This window comes from Sporobolomyces koalae (genome assembly GCF_050403365.1).
Source record: "Sporobolomyces koalae JCM15063 DNA, S_koalae_JCM15063T_v1_ctg15, whole genome shotgun sequence".
NCBI classification, from domain to species: Eukaryota; Fungi; Basidiomycota; class Microbotryomycetes; order Sporidiobolales; family Sporidiobolaceae; genus Sporobolomyces; species Sporobolomyces koalae.
Window position 1 is genome coordinate 213,458 of NW_027481756.1, and position 25,928 is coordinate 239,385.

Here is a 25,928-nt window from a genome sequence, read left to right on the forward strand (position 1 = left end):
TCTTGCAAGAGTTTCTGTGCGACTCGGGACGATGATTTCGGTTGAGAATATCGCTGGGACAATTCAACGGTGCGTGGTGACCAAAATATCTCTCGGTTTCTCGGAGGATCCCAGGATTTGGAATGGAAAAAGAAGACTGTACAGTGAACTGCGGCAATGAGTGGCGAGAGACAAATCAGACTACTGGGTTCCTTCACTTCTTGTCTTCCTTGGGGTTGGCAACTGTGTTTAGGAAAAGCGTTCAATGATCAGTCGCTATTAGCCGAGACAAACGAGGAATGGACTTGCGATCCAGCATGAGGGTGTCCGAGTCGAGCATGAGCTTGTTGTTCGAGTTGGCCACCATTCCAGCAATCTCCCTCGCGGCTTCCATCTTCCTCAATTGCAAGAATCTGGCGAGCAAGCACGAAATCACCACGAGTCGAATCAATGTGCCATCCACTCAATATTGTAGCAGTAGATTCTGTAAGAAAGACTAACCCCTTGTTTTGCTTGACCGCGTCACCAATGAGTTCAGCACTTCGGGCCTCTCCCTGTGCCTTGACAATGATGCTCTGCTTCTCCTGCAGCGCTTGGTCAACCAAGTACGCGGCCCTTTGTGCGGTTTGTTGGGCAATCTGTTTCGCTTCGACCGCCTCCGAGAACGCGGGACTGAACGTCATGTGCGTGATCGAGACGTCGTCGAGGATCAAGTTGAACCGGGAACCTCGTCGTTCGAGGTTGTCACGAACGAGTTTCGAAACCATTTCTCGCTGAGTGACTAATTGCCTGTTCGAACCGAACAACGTCTTGGTAAATCATGATCCTGGCCTGTAGACTGGTGCCTGGGATGATGATGTAGCGAGAACTCACGAAGCGTTGAACTGGGCGACAACCGATTTGAGAACCTCGTTAACGATGGAAGGCAGAACGACTTCGTCGTAGTTGGCTCCGAGTTCCGTGTAGATCTTGGGCAGGGCATCAACGCGGGGTCGGCAGAGGACACGGCAGGTGATGTTGACCATTTGCAAATCTGTCGAGGTACCCAACATGCCCTGAATCAGCGCTGTGCGATGGGCAGAGTGCCTAAGGAAAGGGGGGAATACCTTTGGTTCCAGTCAAGGAAGCGATCGATCTCGGCTTGGATCGCACGTCGTAGATGATCGGGGTCTCGAACCAGGGAATCTATACGAGGAACATGTCAGCTCAAGTTCGGGATACTCGTAGAATGGGTTGTCGACTGACAGCGAAGTGAGTTCCTTCAGCGAATACCTCATCGGTGACACCATGCAACCTCGTGTACTTGACAGCTCGGTGTCCACCATCAACTATATACGACGGAAGAAGGCGCAGGAGAGCGTCAGGACAATACGATCTTGCCGAGACGGAGATCAAGATCGGGAGAGTCGGGAGGGAACGACAAGCGTACCGTTGAACAGGGCCGAGTTGACGGCCAATCCACCAGCTGCGAGCAACACGAGTCCACCCGTCCCACCAAGGATCGCGCCCAAGTTGGGAGGTCCTCCTCCACTGCCACCACCGGGACGAGGTCCTCCGCCTTGCGCGAATTGCGAAGCGCGCTGCCTCGCAAACTTTTGTGCCAACTCGGCGAACGAAGGTCGGCCTGCCATCAGAGAGTATATAAGAGGGTGGGGGTGGAGAGAGAGCGCGTGAGCGAGCGTGAAATCGGATTCGGTTTCGCGCGAGGTTACGACGCCCGACTTGATCTGCCTCGCACCTTTCGACAGGTCGGCACGATGTCAGACGACCTGCAGAACATCTACTTTTCAAATTCTTGCTTAGCATGGTCCGGCACGAGCGGCTCAATTTCGCTGATGCTCTGCCCCGCCCATGCGGCTTCGCTCTCGCTCACTTTGCGCTCACCTCGCGCTTCAGAACTAGACGTTGGTGAAAGCGCAACGCTGACCTGTACGTTCAGGCGAGAGAATCGACCAGAACTTGAACCCAAAAAACTGCTGGTCACTGCGAAAAGAAAGGAAGTCCTGTCGACCCTTGTTTCTCTGCGACACGCGCGATCCGTTGGAGTGTTCGAAGCGCATGAGTGAGTGCCCTATGTACGACTAGCAAGAACAGTAAAGAACGACTGGAACGCGGTCCTCGGGAGTCCTTGCGTCATTTTTCGGGCAAAAGAGCTCCTCTCGGCCCTCGTGCGCTTGATCATCGTTGCTTTCACTCCGGCTCCACTACATTGAGATAGCGATCTATCAGTTGAGGAAAAGTGCTCATTATTGGTATCATCTCGGTGACAGAGCACTTCAGTCGTAGAATATAATCCCTGGAGACCATCTTGCTTTCCCAGTTGTTACGAGATCGAACGATCGGTCGAGTCGATGTTTGAGCCCTTGAGCGAAGCTTGACTGCGGTTATCAAATCGAGATGACTCGAGCGCCTGGGAAGACGCTGGGCGGCAAGCACCGAGAGAGCGAAATGTTCGTTTGATCGAAAGAGCTCGTTCGAAAGCAGCTCTTGGAATCTAACGGTTTGGAGAGCGGTGCAACCTTTACCTTTTGCGTTGCTTACCTTTTTGATTTCTGGACTTACACAATATTTGCGATTTGTGGCAAGGACCGAAGCGTGAGGGAATCAAACGAGTTTCGTCGATTTGACAGCAAAGGCGGGGGGTATACTGCAGGTTGGAGCTTGACCAGGTGACGGACTAAACAAGGAGACCTGCTTAGCGAGCTTGTTCGGCCGTCGATGGAGGGGAAAGGACCCAGAAAAGAGAAGAGACGCAGATGTTTGATCGTCGCGCACGGTTCGTATCTCGAAAAGAGGTTGAAAGGGGCGGGCCGTCGCATCGAAAACTCCGGCGAGGTCTGCAATCCCTTGAGGCAGAAGAAGAAGAGACTCGGTACTCTTCAAGTAGGTCATCTCACGAAATTGAGAGTTTAAACGCAGATGGACGAGGGTAATCTTCTACATTGTCAGAGCGAGAGAGCGAGAACAGATTTCAGAGAAGAAAAAAGGGAGAAGCCAAGGGGGGAGGAAGCCACAGGGAAACCGATACTGTTTGTTGTTAACAATGAGGAGAAGACCCGAGGAGTCGGAGGCGAGAGGAGTTGGATTTGCGAGAGAGAGAGTAGGGGGCGGCGGGACTATGTGATGATTTCGAACCTCGATGAACAGGAAACAAGAAACGGGTCGGAAACGACACGCTTAGTCTGAGTGGGATAGAAAAACAGGCAAAAAGGCAGATTCGGGTCAGTGCTCAGATATTCTCGACTGTCGGTCTCCAAGGCGCTCTGCTTGATACTCACATCCTCCTCCGTAACCTCCCTGGGCACCGCCCTGAGCCTGGCCGTCTGCTTGCGTCGAAACGGCAAGGGGTCAGTAGTCCGTTCGACGGTTTTCGGGTGGGCGAAGTGTGGCGGGAAATCGAAGGAAGGGGATACAGGCACGAGCCACGACCCAGAATCACGAGGCAAAAGGAACGACAAAGGAAGACCAGAACGGGATGACTCACAACCCTGTTGTTGGGGGTAACCGGATTGCTGTTGTCCGTAACCTCCGGCTTGTCCGCCGTAGGGGGCTCCAGATCCGTAGTTTCCTCCGTCTACTCGAAGGGGAACCCGTCAGCATCGACGCTAAGGATAATGGAAGGTCTCGAGAGGAGATTGCAAACGAACATCCTCCGGATTGGCCGGCACCGTAGGAGGCATCTCCTCCTCCGTATCCGCCCTGTCCACCGTAGCCGGGTTGCTGGCCACCGAAGCCACCCTGTTGGTAGCCTCCTCCGTAGCCGGATTGTCCACCGTCTGTATGGCGCACGAACCCACGTCAATTGAAGCTGTCGTGCCGTACCGAGACAAGTGCGTCACAACTTACATCCTCCACCGTATCCTCCTCCGCCGTATCCTCCTCCTCCGTATCCTCCTCCTCCTCCTCCGCCACCGGTGCGCTGGTTAGCGATGTTGACACGGAGCCTGCGACCGTCTGTGTGCAGCGATCCGAGCGATCAAGTCAGTCGCGTGGCAGAACAGGGATTTGGAAGAGGGTCAGGCACGTACCCTGAACACGAGAAAGGCCGCCCATAGGAAAGAGACATAGGCAGTACAGATTACCGATCAAACCAAATTTCCGAACGAAACGAGCCGGGAACCATGCGCGAAACCGAAGAACCCGAGGCGAGATACGAATCGAACGGAACCAGGCGAGCGGGGCGACCGACCAATGAAAGAAGGAAGAGGAAGAAGGAGAACGAGGGCAAAACGAAAACAGTCAGACGAGAAACCCGAGAAACTCGAAGGAGGGGATTTGATGGAGGAGTTTTGTGGGGCCTTTAGCCACCGTTGATACCAGACATCCACAGACCATGCCCTGCGACATGCATGCTTCGAAGCTGAAGCCAGAGAACGCGCAGGAACACCGAAAGGAACCGCTTCTCGTTGGGCCCCGATGCTTTCGCACAGGCCCGCGTTCTCTCGTCGCGTTTGGCCCCAAAGAGATCGATGACGCAGGAGGCGAGGCGAGAAAGAGAAAGGAGAAGGAAGAGGACGAAGTAGCGCACGAGTTCTTGGTCATTCATGGCTTGGATAGCAGCATCGGCCGAGGATTGCTCAGCGAAAGTGACGAATCCGAAACCACGCGAACGACCCGTTCCGGGCTCACTGTCGACGATGCAAAGAGTTAGGTCTCGTTGTGACAAGGCAAAAAGAATCCGAGAAGCAACGCACGTCATGACGATGCAGTCGGTGATCTGGCCGAATTGCGAGAAGGCATCTCGGAGGGTGTCGTTGTTGGTTCCCCTACAATGCGAGAGACACAAAGAACAGAACGCGAGAACCGAAGGTCAGCGAATGCGCGATCCGAAAGCGGAATGTATGCAAACAGGTGGGCGATTTCCAGAGGCATGCGGAGAGAGGACACGCGAGACTGACCACGACAAGTTTCCACTGCAGCGCGTAGTAGCAATCGAGCAATTCGGGGTCAGTCAGGTCTGGTTCCTCCCGGGTAGCCGAGCACCGCGAGGTGAGGAGATGCGAGATCGAGGGTGGGAGTAGCGTCGCATCTCCCTTTCACCTCGATCTCGCGCTCCCGGCAGCAAGTGCGCGTACCAGTAGATCTTCGAAGCCATCTGGGGCAGTCAACAAGACTCGTCAGCGTCATCGTCACCCGCTCGAGCGACGCGGCGACCTACTTTTGCGAATGTGTTGGAGGAGAACTAGTTACACAACGGGCCTCGAAATCGATTCACCTCCCGTCGCGAATTTCGGACAACTTCGCTTCGCTCTGGACCCACATCCGCAGCTCGCGCGTTATCTCACTTGCGGCATCGCAACACGCGGAAAATATTGGGGTACATGACCAACGTGAAAGAGTGAACAAAAAAAACAAGAGGAAACAATGATGAGCAAAGATGACAGCCTGACTCTAACCAGGGGGAAGAAGCGAGGCGTCGAAAGCCTCGACAGCCTCAGTAGGAAGGTCCTCGTCAGCCATACCCGACCAGGGGGAAGCGATCGGAGCTAAGTGATGACGGCACCACCAAAGGATCAGCACTGTAGTTGACATACGGCCAGGGAGAGGAGCAAGACTGACCACGGGGCATAACCATGAGACCACTCCTCGCCGCCTCGAGGATTCCGTAAGGTCGGACCAATTTCAAGAACGCGTCAACGCGCTCCGTCTTGGCCGCCATCTCGACAATCACACTGTCGTTACTCAAATCGACAATCTTGCCTCCAAACTGCTTCGCCAACAGTTCGATGCCGCTCAAATGCTGGTGCTTCTGCCTGAGCGCCTCGCTCGGGCTCAACCCTTTGTGCTCGGTTTGGGGCGACACGTCCGGGTGGATTGACGAGAGCGAGTCGAGCGTCTTGTCGACGTGTTGCTTTGCGGGCGAACCTTCCTCGAGCGCATCCGTGGCCGGGAGGATGTCGGGACCTTTGTTCGCGAGTTGGTTCTCAAAGTACTCGGGACCGAGGATCGAGATCTTGGCAAGCAACAGTTCTCGCTCGATCGTCTTGGTACGAGTGTAGTCGAGCACAGCCCACACGGGAACCTGTTGTACATCACAGCGCCACCAATATATTTGAGTCAGTACATGAAATAGACATGCAGAGAAGTGATTTCGCCTTACGAGATCCTCGAGTTGTCGCCTGGCTTGTTCAATGACGCCATCCTGACCCCTGAGGACGATGCACATGCGACTCAGGTCCTCAATCTCGGTCGCGCACACGACCAACGAGTCAATGTTGAATCCACGAGCGGCGAGGATTCCCGAAACTCGCGACAAGACTCCCGGCTCGTTCTGCACGAGACAGTTGAGCGTATGACGCGTGAATGGCTGCAGCGAAGGAGGAGGAGCTGTAGCACAAAGAACCGGGAAAGATAATCGGGATCAGTTCTCCGCTTCGACCGGAATCCGCAGCTGTCTCTCCCTCGCCCGGACTCGCAGACAGCGCTACAGGGCCGCTACGCCTGATTGTACATCCCTTGGAGAAAGCAGAGTCCCGAAAGAACGAACTGCCGGAGTACGTTGTCGCGCCAAAGTCCGGAACACGGGTACGGGACACTGGAAACGGCAGGCTCGGGACTGACTGTTGTACAGGATGTTGTTGACGGCTTCTTGCGCAGACCACTGGGGCGGGTCGATGCTCGGCAGAGGAGGCGGTCGTCGCTTGGGATGACTCAATTTGTACTCTTGAGCCGAAGTCGACGACGCCGTTTGGTGAGGGCCGGCAGAGTAGGCACGGGCGAGCGTCGCGGTAACGTTGCGACCTGTAGGCGCGCGCAACATGCTGAACGACATCCTGAGCGAGGCTGGAAGCGGTCAACGTTGCAGGATCCTGATATTTCGATTCAATGAGCCGAAAGCCGAATATTGCGCAGAGTCAACCCGGGGCTTAGGAAATTGAAAAACCTAATGTGACGTTTTTCGGGTCAACGGCTTTCAAGTACACATGAAATCATCTGGTTGACACAGCAGGAGCAAGCAAGGAACAAAAAGAAAGAGTCCGAGGTAGAAACATGGGAACAAAAAAAGTCACGCGAGCTCATCGCTCGGGGTCACAGCACTTCGTTTTCTTCTGTCGCGCGGAGGTCGCGCTCGAAGCTGTCGCCGAGAGCATTGCTCAGGACAACGACTCGCAGTCATCGTCTCGCTCGTACAAACACTGGTTCAGACACCCGACATTTAGCACCCTGCAGTCGGACCGAAGGGACGAACTCAAAATATTCACGAACCGTAAAGACCTTGTCAGTAGGGCTCCAATCGTCGACAAACTGCGTTCGAACCCGACCTTTCATAATGTCAGGATTCCGCAAGTCAAGATAGTCTGAAGCGGACCGGACGCACGTTGAAAGCGTCAATATGAACTGTCTGTACCGAAGTGTTGCTCGGGTTCAGAATGTCGAGTACTCCAACCGCGAGGACGTTGTTGAGGTAGTAGTACTCGGGGACCTGTCGAAACAAAGCCCAATTACCGATTGTGTCCCTCGAGTGGATTCTGAGCTAGAACAAAGACTTACACCCGTTTCGAGGAGTAGCCTCAGATGAGCGCGATTGAGTCCACCACGCTTTTGGCTCGGTCCGGTTGAATGAACATAGACGAGCGAATTTTGACCCTGAGTCGATGGCGTCGGGGCCAGAACAATGGTCCACCTCGCATCGGCAGAACCGATGCCAGTGTTCGGATCGACCACAGCCCAGTCCGACGTGTCGTTGCGAATAGATCCTACATTTGTGGTACATGTTTCGAGTTCAACCCTCTCTGTTGTCCGCGGGTTCAACAGGAGGTTCGTTCACCTTTCAGTCCGCCTTTGCCATTGAAAGTGCCTCCAACGATAGCGAGATCGAGCCTGATCCCACGGGGGCCAGGAAGAACAGGCGCGACGTTTGGTAGGACGTTGAGGTTTGCCGTGAAGAGCCATTGCAGTTGGGGAGGCGTCGGAGGAGGAACCGCGACCCCCGAGAAAGGGGACTGGCTGCCAATCACGGCGGCAATCAGTGACATGAGCACCATGAGGAAGTAGCACATGATCAATGCCAGCGATCTGATCTGATGCTGATGTCGAGGAAAGGGGCGAGCGCCAGAGCGAGCGAGTTGGCATTGCCGTTCGGGCTTGCCGAAAGCTCAGACCCCTCGTCGTCAATTTCCCTCGCTGAATAACGCCGTCGACGTACTACCTATAGCTACTGCTTGATTGTCGATGTTCCTACCTTCTTGTCCCCCAAAACAGCTTTGGAATTCTGCATGCTCAGCATGGTTATAATAGGGTTTGGCCGGCTGGCGGTCGGTTTGATCCTGAGAAGTCATTTGCAAAGGTCTCGCGACGACCACAGCGGGACAAGGCAGAAGCTTGGAGGATAGCTGATCGGAGCAGCGTCATGCCTGCGCGGGATCGAAAAAGAGCAAAATCTTGCGGCGCAACATTGTGCAATGCAATACGATTGACCACAATCATTGAGCAAAAGTATTGCATTAATTCGGAATCAAAGCCGATCAATTCCTCGCGTAGATTGCTCACCGGACCGGCTCACTCCAACCAAGTATGCTCGAGGTCGATGCAGCGCTCGCCAAGCCATGGCTGATCGAGCATCTCGAGCCCATGTGAGCCATCCCGAACTGAGACTGTGCCATTTTGTCCGAACGAGAAACTGATCGAGGTCTCATCCTCCTACAGCACCGATGCGGAACCTGCTACCCTGGCAGACTATGTTCTGGCACTCTTGCAGCGTGACGAGACCCCACAGGAGCTCGAGCGGATCTGTGTTGAATCACTCGGAGACTTTTTGGCGGAGCGTGAGCCTCTTACACCTCCTTCTTGCTGGGCTGTACCCGTGCGTAGACTGATCTGCTTGCTGAACAGACACTGAAAAGTTCGTCAAGGAGATGCTCGCATTCGTGCGCGACCCGCATCCCCTTCCGCCTTCGGCCCCTTCTGCCCCACTCGCTCCTTCTGCTCCAGCTGGTCAGGCGCAACGCAAACGACCTCATGAATCGGAAAGCTCTCAACCCAACAAGAACCCTCGATCTGCGCCTCAGCAGGACCAGCCGAATGGAGGCAACCTGGCAAAAGGAATGTGTCGAGACTACCACAGTATGTTCTGCCTCGTCTTTTAACCCCCCGTGAGAGACCTCAGATTGCTGACACGAGGAGTCTCGCTAGTTCGAGGATATTGCGCGCGAGGTCAAGCTTGCCCTTACCAGCATGACGCGTATGCGACCTCCCAGCCGCCACCTGGAGCGTTCCCGTTCGGATTCCCCTTTGGCGGTCCTCGTGGAGGCATGCCTTCCGGACCGTATCCGATGCAGCACCCGCAACAGCAGATGCGACACGGAATGCCGCAAGGTTTCCCGATGGGCTTCCCTCCTCCAGGCATGAACCCATACGGAGGTCCCCCTGGATACCCTCAAGTCGGCGGTCCGCAGAACTACCAAGGTGGAGGGCGAGGTGGTCCATCGTACCCTCCACAGGGTCAAGATCAGTACCGAGAACGTCGATCGGGTCAGCCTGATCAGCAACCAGCGCCTGAAGAGCAGCAGTACCCTCCGACCGGTTCTCCGAATCAGCCGCATGGTCCCTCGAAACGAAGACCGCCTCCGCTGTCGTACGAGAGACCGATTCGACCTCACGAACGGGTCAAATCTGGACCTCCAGCGAAACCTCCAACGCAGTTGACGGTCTTGACCCATCGATTCGCGACGAACGCCGCTCGGCAGAAAGAGTTCCTTGCCAAGCTCGACACCTGTTCGACACCGGAGGAGAAGAAGGAGGTCATGAGCGAACTGAGAAAGTTGACGAAAGAGGCCGACGAAATTCTCGCGATGAGGAAGGAGATTGAAGAGACAGAAAAGCAAAAGGAACAGGCAAAGGAGAAGTCGGCGTCGAAATCGAATGACGAGGCGAGCATCGACGGCGGAGACGGTCCGTCTGATGGCGCCAAAGATAGTCTCGAGGCTCGTCTCGAGCTTCTCCGGAGCGAGGTAGGTGTCATACTCTCCGTCAGTATCCCGGTACCTGTCTCGAAGACTGACGTCCTGAATGAGTAGGCCAAATCACTGGGAATCTTGCCGGGTTCTCCGTCTCATGGGGGTCCGTACAAGAAATCTTTTGCCAAGCGATCATACCCTCCTGCAGCAGTCACGAACCGATCCTTCAGACTCGACAACCGTAGCACGACTATCGTCGTCGAATACGAACCCATCGATTTCGAAACCAAATTGGAAGAGATTCGGAAGCACTTTGAGCCGATCGCCACGATCAAGAGATTTGGGTTCGAAGAGGCTGGCAAGGTTGAAGTCGAGTTTGAAAGTCGGGCTGTCGCTGAAAAGGTTTGTACCGATCTCGTTCTGTCCTAGGACCACAATTCAGGGTTGATGCTGACAATTAATAACCGATCGATTGATGACAGGCAATGAGTTTCGGTCCCCCTCCCGATTTGACAGAATCGAGGCTTCGTTGGAAAGGAGCATACGAACCGCCCGCAAGCGTGTTCCCTCCCGTTTCAAAGTCGAATGGCTCGACCCGAGAATCTCGAGAGAATCACCAGATGGATCTCGAAGAACCGGACAGGATGGAAGAAGGGGAAATCGAGTCGAAACCTTTGAACCGGGCACGCACCGACGACGACGATGACGACGAGAGGAGTTGGAACCGCTAGAAGATTGTTGATACTTGATGCGGAATAGCCGTGCATCATTTTGCAACTGTCGTTTTTGGATTCGGGCTTTCCCTCACTCTCGCCAAAACTGTCTACAAAAGTGGTTCAGGACTACTACGTATGATTGTGACATGACTCTCTACATGGTTCTCGCGAGCTCTGACTGCACAAGACGCCCTGTGAACCCCTCCAGCAAGGCTCTCTCTCATCTCAAGCGAGCCTGTGAGACCTGCCCAAGTCAGCTACAATCAAAATACCATTCTCGAGAAGTGTTCACTCACACGACGACAAGCATCTGCGGTTCATGTTTTTCGTTCCTGAGATGAGCGATCCGCAGAACGCAAGTGACCTTTGTTCCGTTCTCGACAGAACGGTCGTCACTGTCGCCATGGATAGAGTGCGCTATTGAGTATATCTCTTGTATCTGCGGGTGAATGGTGGTGGAGAAGAAGGTGGGCAAACCTGGTATTCGAGCTCGAGCGATCACAGTTCATCTCGACGAATCCTTTCCATTCGTCACCTTGTCGAATCGCTGCAGCGATCTGAGCCGCAGTCGAAGTGTGTACTGGCTCGTTGAAAGGTTCTGTAGGGAGTGGAGGTACGCTGATGGCGGACCGTTTGAAAAGCTCGAGCAAATCGAGTCCGATGATTGACCTCGATCCGAGATATTCCCCAACTTGGGGACTCGCGAACAAGATCTTGCGAGAAGTCGAGCGCACCAGCATGATTCGACTGTAGACATTGTCGGTTCCCTGTTTGATCGGAGAGAGGTTTCCTCCGTTACCATCGCTGTCTCTTCCGAGAAATATCAAACGATGAGGTGGCTTACCATCTGACGAGTAGGACTGTTTGAAGGAGGTTTTGTCGAGAAAGGGTGTAGCAGATCTGTCGCATCGCACACTCCGCCGAGGAAGAATTGAAGGTCTCCTGCTCGATTCTTGATTGGGAGGATCTGGATCAAATTGTAAAACGGTTCTCCATCGCGACGATCTGTTGTGTGCATACACTTATATCTACATGAGCGTCAAGCTTGCGGGGAGGGTGAGTCGCGATGAGATGTACAGTTGAGCACGAGCTTGGTGATCCGCCTTTCACTGTAGACCGCTTCCCGAATCGCAGCATAGCTCGATTCTGAGGTGCAAGGGCCTGTAAAATCCCGAGGATTTGAGCTCAGATTCAATGACGTTGTTCTCGAGGGGCTCACCCTGGAAGACGCGGCTGAAGATAGCGAAATCGACACGACAGTCAATGGAAATAATCCGCAAGGAATTCGAGCGTCCCTCACCAATTGAGTCCAATAATCTCTTTGCTGGCATAGCCTGTAAGCTTTGCAAAGCCGTTGGTCACGAGGACCATGGGATTGTCGTACATACTGCTCAGCACGAGTCGCTCGGTCAAGCTACCGCGAATTTCGATTCGAATCAAGCTCGCGCTCACCGAGGGTTCGTCCTGGATGACGCACCGTATGGTCAGCTCATGAACCGTCTCCGACAAAGAAGGAAGAATCGCGAGACAAGCAGAAAGCGGCGCCGAGACCTCGATGAGACCAATCATGCCCATCTTTCGTCTCTTCGAGTTGTGCGAGCCAATCGGCTGCCATTGCGGTCAATCTTTCCTGTGTAAACCCCTCGAAATAATCTTGATGGATCTTTGAGAAGAGATCCTGTTCGGCCGTCTCGAGCGAGAGCAGCGTCGAAGACAAGGGTGCGAGCGAATGTAGGATCGGACCTCGGAGCGAGATTGGAAGTTGCAACCGAGAGGGGGAATGCTCGTTGAAATAAGCAGACAGGATCTTGGTGGCAGACTCGCGTAACTTTGACGATTGCGCCGAGAACGTGCGCAGACTGATACACAAACCATCGACTCAGCCCTTCAAGTCGAGGTGTGCAGAGAGACACACGGAAAGCTCACTCAATGTAGAGACTCAGGAGAGCTGCATCGCCTCGACAGGCAGCCAAGTAAGCTTGGAACTCTTTGATCAGATCTGCGTTCAAGTTGAATGGTCAGACTCGATTGGTCGAGAGTCGTCACAATGACTGCCTCACTATCGTCCTCGAGCGCTTCCGCAAAGACGTCCTTGCCGACCGACTTTGACAACTCGTACTCCTTCTCGTGGTCAACTTTCCACCTCACGACCGACGTGGGCGCGAACGGGACCGAACGGCGCGACGAGACTCGAGCTGCAGCCGATCCACGAAGGCCATCAAGCTCGAGCTGGCGGGAGTCTCGCGGTGATTCCGAACCTGCGATAGTCGGAGGAAACAGCGAGTCCGACGAGAGAGACTCTGAGAGGGCGGCACTCGCAACTCGAGCGGGCTCGAGCGGTGAGGTCGCTGGAAGAGCAAACGAGACGCTGTGGCGCCGACGTAGCGAGATGTGGGACCGTGTTGCCAAGTCTGATCCGCTTGGCAGACGGGATGAGCGAGTCGGAGACAGCGACAAGTCCGAATTTGGGCCCTCGTCGACAAATCCGACGGGGAGCGGCAGGGAGTAGAGTCGTTCGCGCCTGGTGCGAGACGAGTTGCTTGCAGCCAACTCAACCTCGTCGCTCGCGTTGGCAAAGCGTAACATGTGATCTGTTCTCGGTAGATTGTCAGGATCGCACGATGAAGAGGAGCGGAAACCAGCAGACGAGCGCACCGGCTGTGGCTCGTTCGTTTCTAAGCCTCGCGTCTTCGAACTCGAGCCTACGCTGTTCTTGCTCGGCTGTGATTGGGGCTGGAACGGGATCTGCAGCGACGCCAAACAGGTCAAACTGCTGTTCGAGTCGAGGCTCGAACGCTGGCGGAGATGACGGCAGCCCTTCGCCATCGTGCGTGACGGCGAGGCGCAGGCGCGAGGCGATCTTGCGCATATCGAGTTGGTGTCAAATGATCCCGCAAGAGCCCAAGCAGCGCGAGGAAACAGAGGGCAAACACAGATGGGAGAAGGGGACCCGGCTGCAGATATGGCCGTTTTGACCAGAATTCACAATTTGACACCAGCAAGATTGGGCAGGATATAAGTGAGGTTCTCCGAGGAAGTCGTCTCCTGGACTGGCCCATGAGGGGGAGTTATGCGATTGCAGGGCAGTACAAGGAGCGTCTACAATCCGGTTTCGTATCCCCACAAGCACAACGCAGGGCACGTCCCGACTTGTTCACGAGGCAGCGACTCGCACGAGAGCAAGCGGGTCGTTGAGCGGCAATGTTGGGTGAGGCGATAACGAAAGCAGGCACGTTCCGAGCCTCGAGCGCTGTACCGTGTGACCAGCTTCGATGGCCCGTTGTGAACTAGATCTGTATCGCTTCATAGCCAAGCTGATCAGGGTGCTCGAGTATGGTGCGGCTCCGGTGGATGTTCGAGGGTCGAAGGTGCCTTAACGTCGAGATCAACACTTGAGAAAAATCGAGGAACGCTCTTCTCTCTACCTACTCCATCTCACCTAGTTCAACAATGGCTTTCGGAAAGATCTACGGTGTACGTCCCACGCTTCGTTACGCCCTTGCTCGCGCCCGCCAGACCCGCCAGGTCCCTCCGCCACGTTCGATCCGCGCAAAAAGTTTCCTCGCGCTGGACCCACCACGGCTGCCGCGTCCATCTGCGGGCCCGGAGGGATGAAGCAGCGCGCAGTGAAGGATCGTCTGTCAAGGTCTGCGCAGGCTACGAAGTCGGGTGGGAGCGGTAGCAGATCCGGCGGGTCGAGGTTGATCGATAATCCCGCCCGAAGAAGCTGACCTGGATCGTTCCCCACCGCGCTCTCTACAGCTCGCTGCCAGCCCCCGAGTTCAGCTCGTCCAGGTCGCTGCCAAGTACGAGGGCCTCGAGCTCGAGTTGGTCGAGACCAACCCCTTCGCGGGTGTCTCTGCCGAGTACAAGGAGAAGTTCCCCCTTGGACTCGTCAGTCCATTTCTCGCCGCTTGATCAACTCTTCGAAGAGCTGCTCTGATTTTGTGTCTGGGTGTACCTAGATCCCCGCCTTCGAGGCTGGTGACTTCAAGCTCACCGAGTGCACCGCCATCGCCAACGTGAGCCTCCTTTCCGAGCCCTCCCCACTTTCCTCTTGACACAGCCAACTGACTCTTGCTTCCTTCTTGACCTGCAGTACGGTAAGACTAGATGAACAAAAGTGTCGATCGTACCACCAATTCCTAACGTCGCGCCGTTTGCTTCCATTTCGCAGTTGTTGCCCAGAACAACAAGGCTGGTCTCCTCGGTGCCTCGAAGGAGGACGCCGCTTCGGTCAACCAATGGACCTCGTGTACGCTCTCCTTCGATACTCGCTGTAGTTGACAGCGGCTGACTCGTCGTTCGCTGACGCAGGGGCCAACACCGCTCTCATGACCTCGCTCGGTCCCTGGATCGTCTCCCTCGTCGGCCTCAAGCCCTACAACAAGGCCAACGTTGAGGCCGCCAAGACCCGTGCCCTCGACAACCTCGCGTACCTCGAGAAGTACCTCGCTTCGACCACCTTCCTCGTTGGCGAGCGCATCACCCTTGCCGACATCTACGTTACCATCATCCTCTCGTTCGGTTTCTCCAAGGTCCTCGACGCCGAGGTCCGCGCCACCCTCCCCAACACCGTTCGCTTCTTCAACACCGTCGTCCGCCAAACCAACGTCGCCGCGGTTGTTGGCGAGCCTACTCTGATCGAGAAGGCCATCGTCTACACTCCCCCTAAGAAGGAGGAGAAGAAGAAGGAGGCCCCCAAGCCCAAGGAGGCTGCCAAGCCCGCTGCCGACGAGGAGGAGGTTGCCGCCGAGGCCCCCAAGCCCAAGCACCCGTGCGAGGCTCTCCCCAAGCCTGCGTTCCCCCTTGACGAGTTCAAGCGCCAATACTCGAACAACGAGACCGTTGACGCCATGAAGTGGCTCGATGAGCACTACAACGCCAACGGTACGTCACACTCGTTTGCTGCCGTGCCAAACGAGAAACCGAATACTTATCGGTTCTGTTGCCGTCAGACTACTCGATCGTCAAGGCTACCTTCAAGTACCCCGAGGAGTTGACCCAGGTCTTCATGTCGTCCAACTTGATCACTGGTCTCCACACCCGTCTCGAGGCTTCGCGCAAGTTCTTGTTCGGAAACATGGCCGTGTACGGAACTGCCAACGACTCGCTCATCGTCGGTGTCTACATGATCCGAGGCAACAGTCAGTCCTCTTTTTCCCCACCTCAAAGCTCGAGAGCTTGTCGTGACTGACTTGAATCTCGTCACGTAATGCAGGCGCCGAGGACATCTTCAACGTTGCCCCTGACTGGGAGTCGTACACCTTCGAGACCCTCGACTACAAGACCGACCGCAAGTTCATCGAGGAGAACTGGTCGTGGGAGGGATCCGTCAACGGCAAGCCTGTGAGCAACAAGTCTCAATTCAACGGTCCTGCCACGCGAACGATGTCGACAGAACACTGACTCATGGAATTCCTGTTTCGCAGTTCGCTGACGGCAAGACCTTCAAGTAAACTTGCTTGTTTTGTCCCCTTGCATCGTTTGTGGATTTTTTTTCTTTTTGAGTAGTCCCACCAGATCTTTTAAACTGTACCAAAACCTGGTATTCTATTCGACATGGGCTGCAGACTTTTTATGAGACTAGAGAGACGACTTTCAAGGAAGGATGCCCATAGCGACGAAAGAGCGTTATTAGCTTGGATCTAAAGTTTTGACAGGAGAAAAGATCATGCGATAAATGTCCTCTTGTCTCCCTACGCGTTCTCATCTGCCGGCCCCTGCTCCCGCTGTTTACTCTCAGGATTCTCAACAAATACGCTTGCTCTGGGAAAAGGCCGCGGACCAGCCTAGGAGGGGGCTCAGGCCTCCTCCTCGGCCCTCATCTGATCGATCGTCATTCAACATTCTTGCTTCTGCTCTCGCTCGCACACTAGGCGCTTATTCCAAAGCACCGATAAGCTGAACTCGATCGAGCTAACACCTACTCTGGACTATCGACGCAGTCGTTCCGTGGTCTGGAGCTCAAAGGTCAAGTGGCCTTCGACTCAGTCGCTCACAACGACTAACTTGATTGCTCCCCGACCGTTCTTGAGACCGAGCCTAACCTCGAATTCAGACTGCGCCACGAGTACATTTTGTTCCGATCATGGATCCGCAGATCGTTCATGCATCCGAGAACGGACGAAAGGGGACACTGGCTGTACCAATCGAAGAAGGTACCAGGCAAGGCGTGAACAAGGACAGTGGGCAGGCGGACGATCACTGTGAGCCAAGAGGTCAGGGAGCGGTCGACGATGAAGAAGCGATCGTGAGATCCGAGCTAGGCTCTCTTGAGGTAAACGACCGAAACGCGGGCTTGCCATCGAGTTCAATCTCCTCGTCCATCGATTCTCGATCCATCAACCTGTCGTCGCCCGCAACCTCCTCTCCTGCTTGCCTCCGCCCTCTCGCAACCGCTTCTACGGCACCAACCTCGTTCTTCCCATCATCTGCAGACGTCGACGAAGGAAGCGATGCGGTTTCCGACCTCTCGTTCGCCTTCTCGAGGTCAGAAAGGAGCAGGAAGAGCAGGTCCAAGATCTACGGAAGGTATGGCGAAGAAGTCGAGTACGATTTTACCGCTCTCTCCGATGTACCGTATGTCTGTTTTTTCTGCACCCTTGAACGGGTGAATACTGCGAGCTCTGATCTTGCTCTGACATACAGGGAACGATCCGAGAAGAGCTCGGTCACTGTTGCTGCAGGACCGACGCTGCTTGAACGTCAACGACCGGCCTCGAGCGCTGGTGTTTCCTTACCTTCCCGTTCCGAAGCAGTACAGTCATCCATGGATCACTCTTCGGGATCGAAGCTTTCGCGTGCGAAAAGCACTCCGACGCTCAGCCAGAACGGAGGAGAGGTGATCGTAGACCGTCGGATCGACGCCACCGCTCAACTTTTAGGACCATCGAGCTCGGGCTTGAAAGCCATTTTCGGCACGAGAATTCGTCAAGCTTCGGAATTGCCACAGGAACCTACTTCGTCTATCCTCGAAACCCCGAAACCTGTTCGCTCGGACCGTAGTCCCATACGACAAGCTTCTCCCGAAATCATGCGTCGAGCTTCTCGATTTGCAGGATCTGTGGAATCGTCAAGTGGGCACGCAGGACTCGCAAGTTCAAATTCAGCGGCGCCTACTGTCGACTTGGCCCCTTCCTCCGCAGATTTCGTGCAGGAGGAGCTCAGACGTAGGAGGATCGCTCGAGATGTCCGCCTCGCATCGATTCGAGAGCTGTATCAACCGAGTATGGCTCGGGCTGAAGTTTCCGGAGCCGCTCCAATGGGAACTTGGCGTGAGGTCGAGTGCAGGGAACGTGCTCAGGCCGAACAGAACTTGATTGCGAGCCGCCCAACAATGCACGAGACTCAACAGATACCTGACCAGCCTCGACGTTCTACCGAGCTACCTCTTCCGCCTGCTGATGCAATCATCTGCGAGGTGAGTCCGTGAAGGCTAATTTCCACGAGAGCAATGCTCACTCGGATGTCTGATCGCAGGGTTATCTCCGAGTTCCTCCTGGAACCGAAGTCGATCCAAGCGAGCCTGTGTCACCGCCGCCAGAGTGGAACCTCCGCTACAGTGTCCTGACTTCCGAGACCCTTTCTTTCCGGCCGACTGATCGCAACTCGCTCAAGACTCCCATCATCGCCCTCTGTCTCGCCGATTGCAACCACGTCGAAGAGGGTCATGCTCGTCTCTCCACAACTACCATCTTTCGCCCATTTGGGGTCCGCTTGAAGAACGGAGAACAAGTCTGGTTCGCATGTGAGCGCGGGAGCGAGCGCGTACGCTGGATCGTCGCTCTCGAGTAAGCTGACCTGGCCGATCTTCAGTCTCACTCAGGAATGCAAGGCTAAGCTTCATGTGCACCCGGTAGAGAGGCTATCACATCCGCAAAACACGTTGCTGTTCAATCGGCAAACGTTCCCGGTGACTCGCCACCGTCGGATTCGCCGAGCAACTCTCGCAGTGTGCCCTGCCTGGCTCTCCCTGGTCCGATTTCTTCGTACGACTCAACAATGACCCATGTTGAGAAGGAGCAGCCCTCTTCACCTCGCCTATGTGCGGTAGCGTCAGCTTCGGCAGCGAATCAGCCTTCACAGAACCTTCTTTCGTCGGAAGTTGCCCGTCGACCTGTACAGTCGCCTGCTTCGTCCTGTTGGTCAATCTCACAGATTCAGCCTTCGTCGGTGCAGCTGCGACCGCTTCCACAGAGGCCGATTCCGAGTCACGCTCGATCCCGCTCAATGCACTCGATTCGCACCACGCTTGATCTCGAACCCCCTCATCGACCGGAGCCTACCCGTCCCAAGACTGTCGATTTATCATTCTGGCGCCGGAAGGATCAGGCGGTCGCCGACAGGCTCGATGCGTCTACCGGATCGGACTCGGCTGTTGCGCATCTCGAACTGTTTGCCGACACGGACCGTTACCAGACCCATCCTCATATTGATACGAACATCGCAAGGAAAGAACAAGACCTGTTTCGAGATCCCTCTACGACATCTGTCCACTCGAGCAGTACGGTCGGAAGTTACCAGGTCAGCCACCGGGGTCTGAGCACCCAAGTATCTCGATCGCTTCTCACACTATAGATTCGGCAGGACACACGATCTGCAGTATCGCCTTTGGCCGGAAATCAGGATCGACCATTCACAAACGTTCCACCGAGCAATTCACGGGCAACTGGCTTCCGCTTGCCACTTGGCAAGAAGAGGACCTGGTATGACAGCCGAGCTCCACCAGGAACTAGTATGCAGATGGGACCTTCCGCTGTCGACTCTGCTAAACCTTCACGTGTTCCGATGCCAGCGCAAGAAACAGTCAGCCCTCGCTCGATGACTGGCAGCGTGATCCCGCTCGAGACACAAGAAGTACGTGGAAACCAAGCATCGAAGTCACCTTCGGGGTTCTCTGACATTGTGCTCGTATCTCTGCAGGTCTTTCGAAAATTGGAGGATGGGTCTCCCGATCAATCCTCAAGTGAGACGCATTGTCTCCATATAATCAGGACCAGTCCGACTCATTCTCTTCATCCGCAGTCCAGGAAGCCGACAGGTACCATCAAGAGAGACAAGCTAGAGCAATCAGCGCACTTGCCACCGTGAGACCCTCCTGTTGAGCTTACAGAGCTTGAACGGACTACTTAAACCTCGTTCTCCAAGCAGTGGGTAACTGAAGATACAAAGAACCGCAAAGCAGAATATGCTGAGCTCGCAGCAGACCTCAAGAATGTCGAGCGACACTTATCGAACCTGCCTCAGCAGCTTCGGGCGGTTCTGCACAATGCTTCCGATCCTGTATCAGACAGGCCAGCAAGTCCAGACACAGCTCTTGTACCTCAGATGGATTCATCAGCGGAGGAAGGTATCGACCAAGTCGCGCAAAGAGACCGAGTGAAGCAGACGAAAAGCGGCAAAATGTTTGGTATCAACCCTCAAAGCTCTTTCGCTCGAGCGAAGAATCATGAGGCTCGAGTGTCAGACGAACATCCTTCTGAAGGCACAGCGAAACCGAAAGGACCTCGCATGCCTGGAATCCGACTTTGGGGTGAGTCACGAGAGGCTTCTTAGCGAGAGCGTCATACCTGACACTTGATCCTGTAGGAACCCCTGACCCGGTGACCGATCGACTCTCGACATCTCAACGTCATGCCGAAGCTACCTATGCCAACGGTGAAACTGCGCCGCAAGAAGACGGTGATGGCGACATTCACGAGAGGGATCCCGCCAGATCAGATTCGGATCAGGCCCTCGCTGGAGAATCCACAACCGTTGCAAGCTCGGATGTGTCTCAGGTGCAGCGAGACACAATCGATTTCAGCGCTTTCTCTGGTTTGTCTGTTCCTCCATGCCAACAGTCTCGCCCGAAACGCTGACAAGCGAGAGCGTAGACACGCTTGCGGAAATCCTGAGACTTGTGAAAGAGCTCGAGAACCACAAGCCGACCGAGACAACAACAAGCCTGCGGGACTCGGTTGCTCAGTCTGCGACTTTGACAGCTGCGGAACGAGCCGAACTCAAGGAGAAACGTGCTCAGATCGCTCGGATCGAGAAAGCTACCAATATGAGCAATGAACGAACTGCCAGTGCGCCTCGTCCGTTTTTGATGCTGTGTTTCCGAATCACTGAAGTGTTCTCGCTGTGCAGAGATCAACGATATGGTCGCCGCGATCATCGCCAAGAACGACAAGAACGACGCTGCTCTCGCAGAGCTCTCCAAAAGCGTAGCAAAGAACAATACAACCATGGATCCCGCGCTCACGGCCGAGATCAAAAAACTACTTGGGTCAGTAGCTCCGCACGCTAGTCTTCTCCCGTGATGTTTCCTGATTGATCTATGCGAATTCAACAGCGTCTTACAGAGTGGCGTTGACGGTCACATCAAGGACTTTCGAGGGCAGCTGACGTCCGAGGCAAGTACTGTCCTCTTGCAACGCTTGCCCGAGACCGCCTTACTGACTCCGCACGGGTGACATAGGTTCAGCGCATGTTCAAAGAAGTGCGCCCCGTCCGATCGGAGTCACCTTGGCAAGTGCGCTGATGTTCTTTGTCAAAACAGGTAGGCAAGCTCAGAGACGAAAAGAAATCGCTGCAAGCCGACATTGCCGAATTGATGGCCGTAAGTGCGCGATCCTCTTTGACTTACATGATCACCGTTCAACTCAATTTTCTGTTCAGTTTCACGCAAAATACGGAGGCAGTGTCGTGAGTGAAGTGTTCTTTTTCGATTCGAACGATCAGCGACGCTCATCTTTGCTGTTCGGAGCGATAGTCCAGAACAGCTATGGGAAAAGACGGGCAGTGCCCAGTCTCGCAAGATGAACCTGCTCCGACCTCGGCGAAATCGTCTGGCTTCTATGGTCCTCGCGCATTGCGATAGCCTCCAATATATATCGTCAAGATTGTAGATGGCGTCGATCCTGCGCTCACGGAAGTCGTGCTCGAGCCAGCTTTAAGCTTACTGTACCTACACTTTCCTATCTGTTACGATCACGTTTCGCTTTCCATCAGTTTCGAGTTCTGCTTCCCTACAATTGAGTCCGTAACTCTGCTTCTCGGACGTGAGAGAGGGTCCGTCTCTCCCTTTATTGAGCCGGTTCCCGCAAAACTCTCGCAAGAAGGCGACCCAATCCGGAGAGATGTCAATGACAAACAAGAAACCAGTACTCCTACCGACATGCACCGTACATCCTCAGCTGCCTTCTCTCAGTTACCACCGACAACTTGATCGAAATCCTTTCCAAGCACGTCCTCGCCAAACTTGTGTTTGCGTGACCCTGACGCCGGCTTGATCTTTTGTTGCGCTTTCTTCTGATCTGACAAGATCTTGCGTTCGCGTTGAGGGTATCCTTTTGACCAGGATTGAGACCAAGTCTTGACATGCATCTTGCCATCGTTGATTCCTTTCCCTCCTTGCCATTGGTCTTGGTCAAAGACTGTCGATATTCACGACATCTATTAGGACTAGTCTCGGAGGTGCGAAATTGGATGTGTGAAAGCTTGCCATTCGACCCGATGCCGATATCGAGAGAATCGAAAGGTCCATCGGAGAAGAGCCCGGCGTGCGCGATGGAGCAGAAGAGGCCTTTCATGAGCATGGTTACGAGGAGCAAGTGCATTCTTCCGGAAGGACAGGTAGAGCTGAAACCGGGGGAGGAGGATATTTTGGAGATGCAGGGAAGGGAAGGAGAGAGAGAAATGATGCGAGTCGGCGGAGATCTTGTTTCCGAATGTCGCGGAGGAAAATCAGGGGAGCGAGCGTATGGGCGGGTTACGTTCGTTCCGTCTGCGCCCGCTGTCTAGCTGCCAAGTTGTTGCCGAGTCTGATTTTTTGTCAATGAGCGCAATGTCTTTCTCAGATCAGATCTAAGCAGGGCGTGACATCAGCGGACCGCCCCGAGATGATCAGTCTTGATCTGTGGGGAGTTCCATCTGGACGAAACAGGGTGCATTTGCAAGATGGAACTAGAGCGATATTTGTACAAGCATACAGAGCATGTAGGGATACAGACGATGGGAAGCGATGAAAGTAGCGAGATCGAGATCGAGATGATCCGAGGGGCCTACAAGACGAGAGGGAGCCTTGGTATCAGCAGGTTACGTGTCTACGGAGCACGAGGCTGCACTCACGTAGTATACGTGTCGACAAGACTGAGGGCTCGTTCAGATCAAGCGGAACATATTCCTCTGAACGTGTTTCGCCATGCCTTGCGGCTTCCCATCGACCAGTTGGCCCAGCGCTGCTGCTTCAGATCCACCGAAGCGCTCTTCAAGTAAGCGGGCGTAGTCTGCAGAGGGATCTGCAGGCTTCGTGACTTTCTGCGTAGTTTCGACTTGCAGTGCGGCCGACTGTCAGGCAGCAGAATTGCGATCAGCTGCCAAGCCACTCGAGGCCGTAGCTTGAAACGCAATCATACGGTATCGAGTTTGGCCTGAGGTTGTTTGTCGGCGGGAGAAGCTTTGGGAGATGAAGAAGAGGCGGTGACGTTGGAAGCGGTCGATTTCGTCCTGACGCTGCGAAGGGAGATCAAGCTAGTCCTGTATAGAGCCGAATACTGTTGCCGCAGCATGGTGTCTTGGCTGGCACACGGTAGCGTTACAAGCGTCGATGGTTGTGCATGCATTCGCGGGAATTCGCGAGCGCGAGCCAATAGACATTCTCATGACCCGGTCGCAGTTCCGACCTTTAAAGCTTCCAATGTCAATTGCTGACCAAGCGAGCCGACTTGAAGCCGAAAATGCAGAATTAACGGAATCTCGGCACGCAAAAGTGAACCGCGGCCGAGATCCCGGTTCCCCTCTCTGAGCTCTCGCCAGCCTTCCTGACTGTTTATCCGACTCGAGTGCCTGTGATACCGCGCCCGAGATCATACCACTTGACGTTCCGCGATCGACTGAGCACCCGTACGAGCGCAAAGCTTGCCCCTCTGCTCGTGCCACTTTCGGCACTTCGGCACATCCGCCCATTCAACTTCCTCGCACCATGGCGGAATCGGATCAGCCGCAACGACATGATCTAGCGCAGAAGATACCGCCGATCTCGTTCGAGACGGGTCAGGAGCAGGGCGACTCCCAACAGAAGCAAGTGGGGTATAAACTCGAGAGCGCGAGTAGCGACCTCGAAAAGGTCGAGCCTGAAGACCCGTCGCCGGCACCTGCGATAGACTTTCCGGACGGAGGGTGGCGGGCCTGGTGCAATGTCGGCGGAGCATGGTGCATCTCGTTCACCTCTTGGGTCAGTGCTCGTTTCGACACGGCCATGGTCCTCTCAGGCTAATCGGTGTGGTGCACGGAGTACAGGGATTCACAAACAGCTTTGGCGTGTTCCAGACGTATTATCAGGATCACCAGCTGGCCGACAAGACCCCGTCCGACATCTCATGGATCGGGTCGTGTCAGCTCGCGACCGTGCTCTTGTGCGCCATCTTTGCAGGCAAGCTGTTTGATGCTGGCAAGATCAAGTACCTCCTCTTTACTGCAACCCTTCTCTACGCCGCCGGGTGAGCCTCGAGACCTGCTTCATAAGCTCGAGCAGACCCTGACCGTACGGAGCCTCGAGCAGACTGTTCGGCTTGTCCTGTGCGACCGAGTACTGGCAAATCTTCCTCGCTCAAGGTATCGCATGCGGCGTGAGCGTGACATCCGCCCTGAGCAAACGGTAGTGACTTATGCAGATTGTCCGATTGTACAGCTCGCGAGCGGAATCGCATTCCTCCCTGCTGCAAGCTCCGTCTCTCACTGGTTCAAGCACCGACGGGCAACAGCGCTTGGAGTACTCGCTACGGGAAGCTCGGTCGGAGGAGTTGTGTACCCTATCATGCTTAATCGATTGTTCACCCGGATCGGCTTCGCCTGGACCGTACGAGCAGGTCAGCGAACAACTCGCCTCCTCCTTATCGAGTCGGCTCTCCTGACGAATAGTCATTTTTAGCTGGCTTCCTTACTCTGGGGCTGCTCGCCATCGCCAATCTCACCGTCAACTCGCGACTTCCGCCACGCAAGATTGAGAAGATCTTTGATTTCCGACCCCTCAAGGAAACCGGGTTCCTCCTCTTTGTGCTGGGAGAGACAATCATCATGGTGAGTAACACGATGTCTACGGTCTCGCAAGATGAGCTGACAATGATTCCTCGCTACAGTGGGGCATGTAAGCATTTCCGCACATTCTGGAATCGAAACATGCTAATCTTCTCTCCGGCTGTCCAGATACTCGCCTTATTTCTATGTCCAAGACTGTGAGTAGGAGTAAGTCCTTGCACTGGAACGCTTGATTGACAGCCTCGCCCGTTCTAGACGCGATCGAGCACGGTGTGAGCCCAAACCTCGCATTCTATGCACTCTCGATCCTCAACGCGGCGAGTGTCCTAGGCCGCATCATTCCAAACGTCAGCAGATTCTCTTTTCGCAGCCTGCAGACCGTGTGACTGAGACAGGCCCGTGCTTTACTAGTGGCTCGCCGACACGTATGGGCCGTTGACGATCCTGATTCCGAATTGCGCCCTATCCGGCATCCTCATCTTCCTGTTCTTGCCAATGTGCCGCACAGAAGCCGGTGTCGTTGTCTTCTCCGTCCTATTCGGGATCGCCTCTGGAGCTTGTGAGCGCTCATTCCTCGTCTTGCCCGCACACGTCCTTTTTGTTTCCCTTCCCGCCTGACTCTTTCGCTGGCACAAGATGTTTCAATGATGCCAGCCACAGTCGCTTCAATGACCAAGAACATGGCAGAAGTAGGGCATCGTACTGCGACCATGTTTCTCGTCGTGTCCATCACGGCTCTGACGGCAAGTCTACTCTTCTCTTGACCATTCCGGAATCCAGCGAGTTTGACTGAAACGGCTCTTGAGGTGTCCAGGGCACACCCATCACGGGAGCCATCATCGTGCGGGAAGGAGGATCGTACATTGGTGCTTTCGTCTGCTCAGGAGTGTTTGTCCTCGTCGGCACGGCGTTCATCATGGCTTCCTGGTGGGTGGTCTCGAGAGAAAAGGGCACGAGATGGGTCTAACGGTCAATTCAACTATCTGCACATGTTTATATTACCCCCTGTCATTCTCGCGCCGTCTGCGAGCGTCCCGTTCAAAGAAAGAATGCGAGCTTTGCGAAAAGGACACGAAGCTCTCCGTAAGCGACGCCTGCGTCGTGTACGCCGGTTTCGTTGCGTCGGATTCCCATGAGAGTTGATGAGGAATTTCGGCACCAACGCCGCGGTGCCGCGGCAACATTTCTGATGCGGGCCTCCTCATCTCTCCGCTTTCTCTCACTTGCGCAGGCTCTCACACCTGATCCGATGCTCTTTACGCCTCGAGCCAACGACTGACTGGCGGATGATCCTGAACCAAAGCTGGTCTGG

The 25,928-nt window shown here is 54.8% G+C and overlaps 9 protein-coding genes across 9 annotated transcripts; 4 read left to right on the forward strand and 5 right to left on the reverse strand.

The window, feature by feature from the left end:
- Positions 1–193: 193 nt before the first annotated feature.
- On the reverse strand, positions 194–5,074 carry JCM15063_004586 (uncharacterized protein; the record flags this gene model as incomplete). The annotated part of the gene is made up of 15 exons (XM_076678579.1): positions 194–222; positions 274–392; positions 481–768; positions 853–1,012; positions 1,086–1,164; positions 1,225–1,307; positions 1,409–1,603; positions 3,258–3,302; positions 3,464–3,553; positions 3,627–3,755; positions 3,826–3,898; positions 4,508–4,607; positions 4,674–4,745; positions 4,878–4,892; positions 5,055–5,074. The coding sequence occupies 15 exons, from the start codon at positions 5,072–5,074 to the stop codon at positions 194–196; spliced, it is 1,497 nt and encodes a 498-aa protein (XP_076534323.1).
- Positions 5,075–5,370: 296 nt separating this feature from the next.
- Positions 5,371–6,751, reverse strand: ILV6 (acetolactate synthase regulatory subunit; the record flags this gene model as incomplete). Its single annotated transcript, XM_076678580.1, has 4 exons — positions 5,371–5,465; positions 5,539–6,001; positions 6,080–6,306; positions 6,541–6,751. 4 exons carry the CDS (start codon positions 6,749–6,751, stop codon positions 5,371–5,373), a joined length of 996 nt encoding a protein of 331 aa, XP_076534324.1.
- Positions 6,752–7,073: 322 nt separating this feature from the next.
- Positions 7,074–7,979, reverse strand: JCM15063_004588 (uncharacterized protein; the record flags this gene model as incomplete). The annotated part of the gene is made up of 5 exons (XM_076678581.1): positions 7,074–7,115; positions 7,186–7,224; positions 7,298–7,402; positions 7,471–7,676; positions 7,748–7,979. The coding sequence occupies 5 exons, from the start codon at positions 7,977–7,979 to the stop codon at positions 7,074–7,076; spliced, it is 624 nt and encodes a 207-aa protein (XP_076534325.1).
- A 514-nt stretch (positions 7,980–8,493) lies between these two features.
- JCM15063_004589 (uncharacterized protein) lies at positions 8,494–10,606 on the forward strand (the record flags this gene model as incomplete). The annotated part of the gene is made up of 6 exons (XM_076678582.1): positions 8,494–8,552; positions 8,626–8,744; positions 8,812–9,042; positions 9,112–9,929; positions 9,996–10,277; positions 10,358–10,606. 6 exons carry the CDS (start codon positions 8,494–8,496, stop codon positions 10,604–10,606), a joined length of 1,758 nt encoding a protein of 585 aa, XP_076534326.1.
- Positions 10,607–10,883: 277 nt separating this feature from the next.
- Positions 10,884–13,460, reverse strand: JCM15063_004590 (uncharacterized protein; the record flags this gene model as incomplete). Its single annotated transcript, XM_076678583.1, has 11 exons — positions 10,884–10,986; positions 11,069–11,358; positions 11,436–11,596; positions 11,669–11,752; positions 11,811–11,824; positions 11,892–11,978; positions 12,044–12,055; positions 12,121–12,450; positions 12,518–12,590; positions 12,652–13,182; positions 13,247–13,460. 11 exons carry the CDS (start codon positions 13,458–13,460, stop codon positions 10,884–10,886), a joined length of 1,899 nt encoding a protein of 632 aa, XP_076534327.1.
- A 581-nt stretch (positions 13,461–14,041) lies between these two features.
- Positions 14,042–16,050, forward strand: TEF4 (translation elongation factor EF1B gamma; the record flags this gene model as incomplete). Its single annotated transcript, XM_076678584.1, has 8 exons — positions 14,042–14,065; positions 14,354–14,485; positions 14,557–14,613; positions 14,780–14,846; positions 14,909–15,481; positions 15,550–15,738; positions 15,813–15,940; positions 16,024–16,050. The coding sequence occupies 8 exons, from the start codon at positions 14,042–14,044 to the stop codon at positions 16,048–16,050; spliced, it is 1,197 nt and encodes a 398-aa protein (XP_076534328.1).
- Positions 16,051–16,682: 632 nt separating this feature from the next.
- On the forward strand, positions 16,683–21,458 carry JCM15063_004592 (PH domain-containing protein; the record flags this gene model as incomplete). The annotated part of the gene is made up of 16 exons (XM_076678585.1): positions 16,683–17,173; positions 17,243–18,014; positions 18,074–18,384; positions 18,454–19,117; positions 19,172–19,450; positions 19,517–19,559; positions 19,619–19,680; positions 19,745–20,126; positions 20,183–20,410; positions 20,470–20,664; positions 20,726–20,864; positions 20,931–20,991; positions 21,057–21,077; positions 21,138–21,197; positions 21,257–21,283; positions 21,351–21,458. 16 exons carry the CDS (start codon positions 16,683–16,685, stop codon positions 21,456–21,458), a joined length of 3,843 nt encoding a protein of 1,280 aa, XP_076534329.1.
- Positions 21,459–22,741: 1,283 nt separating this feature from the next.
- Positions 22,742–23,148, reverse strand: JCM15063_004593 (uncharacterized protein; the record flags this gene model as incomplete). The annotated part of the gene is made up of 2 exons (XM_076678586.1): positions 22,742–22,927; positions 22,996–23,148. The coding sequence occupies 2 exons, from the start codon at positions 23,146–23,148 to the stop codon at positions 22,742–22,744; spliced, it is 339 nt and encodes a 112-aa protein (XP_076534330.1).
- Positions 23,149–23,561: 413 nt separating this feature from the next.
- On the forward strand, positions 23,562–25,583 carry JCM15063_004594 (MCT family MFS transporter; the record flags this gene model as incomplete). Its single annotated transcript, XM_076678587.1, has 11 exons — positions 23,562–23,813; positions 23,879–24,078; positions 24,141–24,207; positions 24,270–24,447; positions 24,510–24,658; positions 24,718–24,725; positions 24,785–24,813; positions 24,872–24,963; positions 25,028–25,175; positions 25,253–25,359; positions 25,431–25,583. 11 exons carry the CDS (start codon positions 23,562–23,564, stop codon positions 25,581–25,583), a joined length of 1,383 nt encoding a protein of 460 aa, XP_076534331.1.
- Positions 25,584–25,928: the final 345 nt, after the last annotated feature.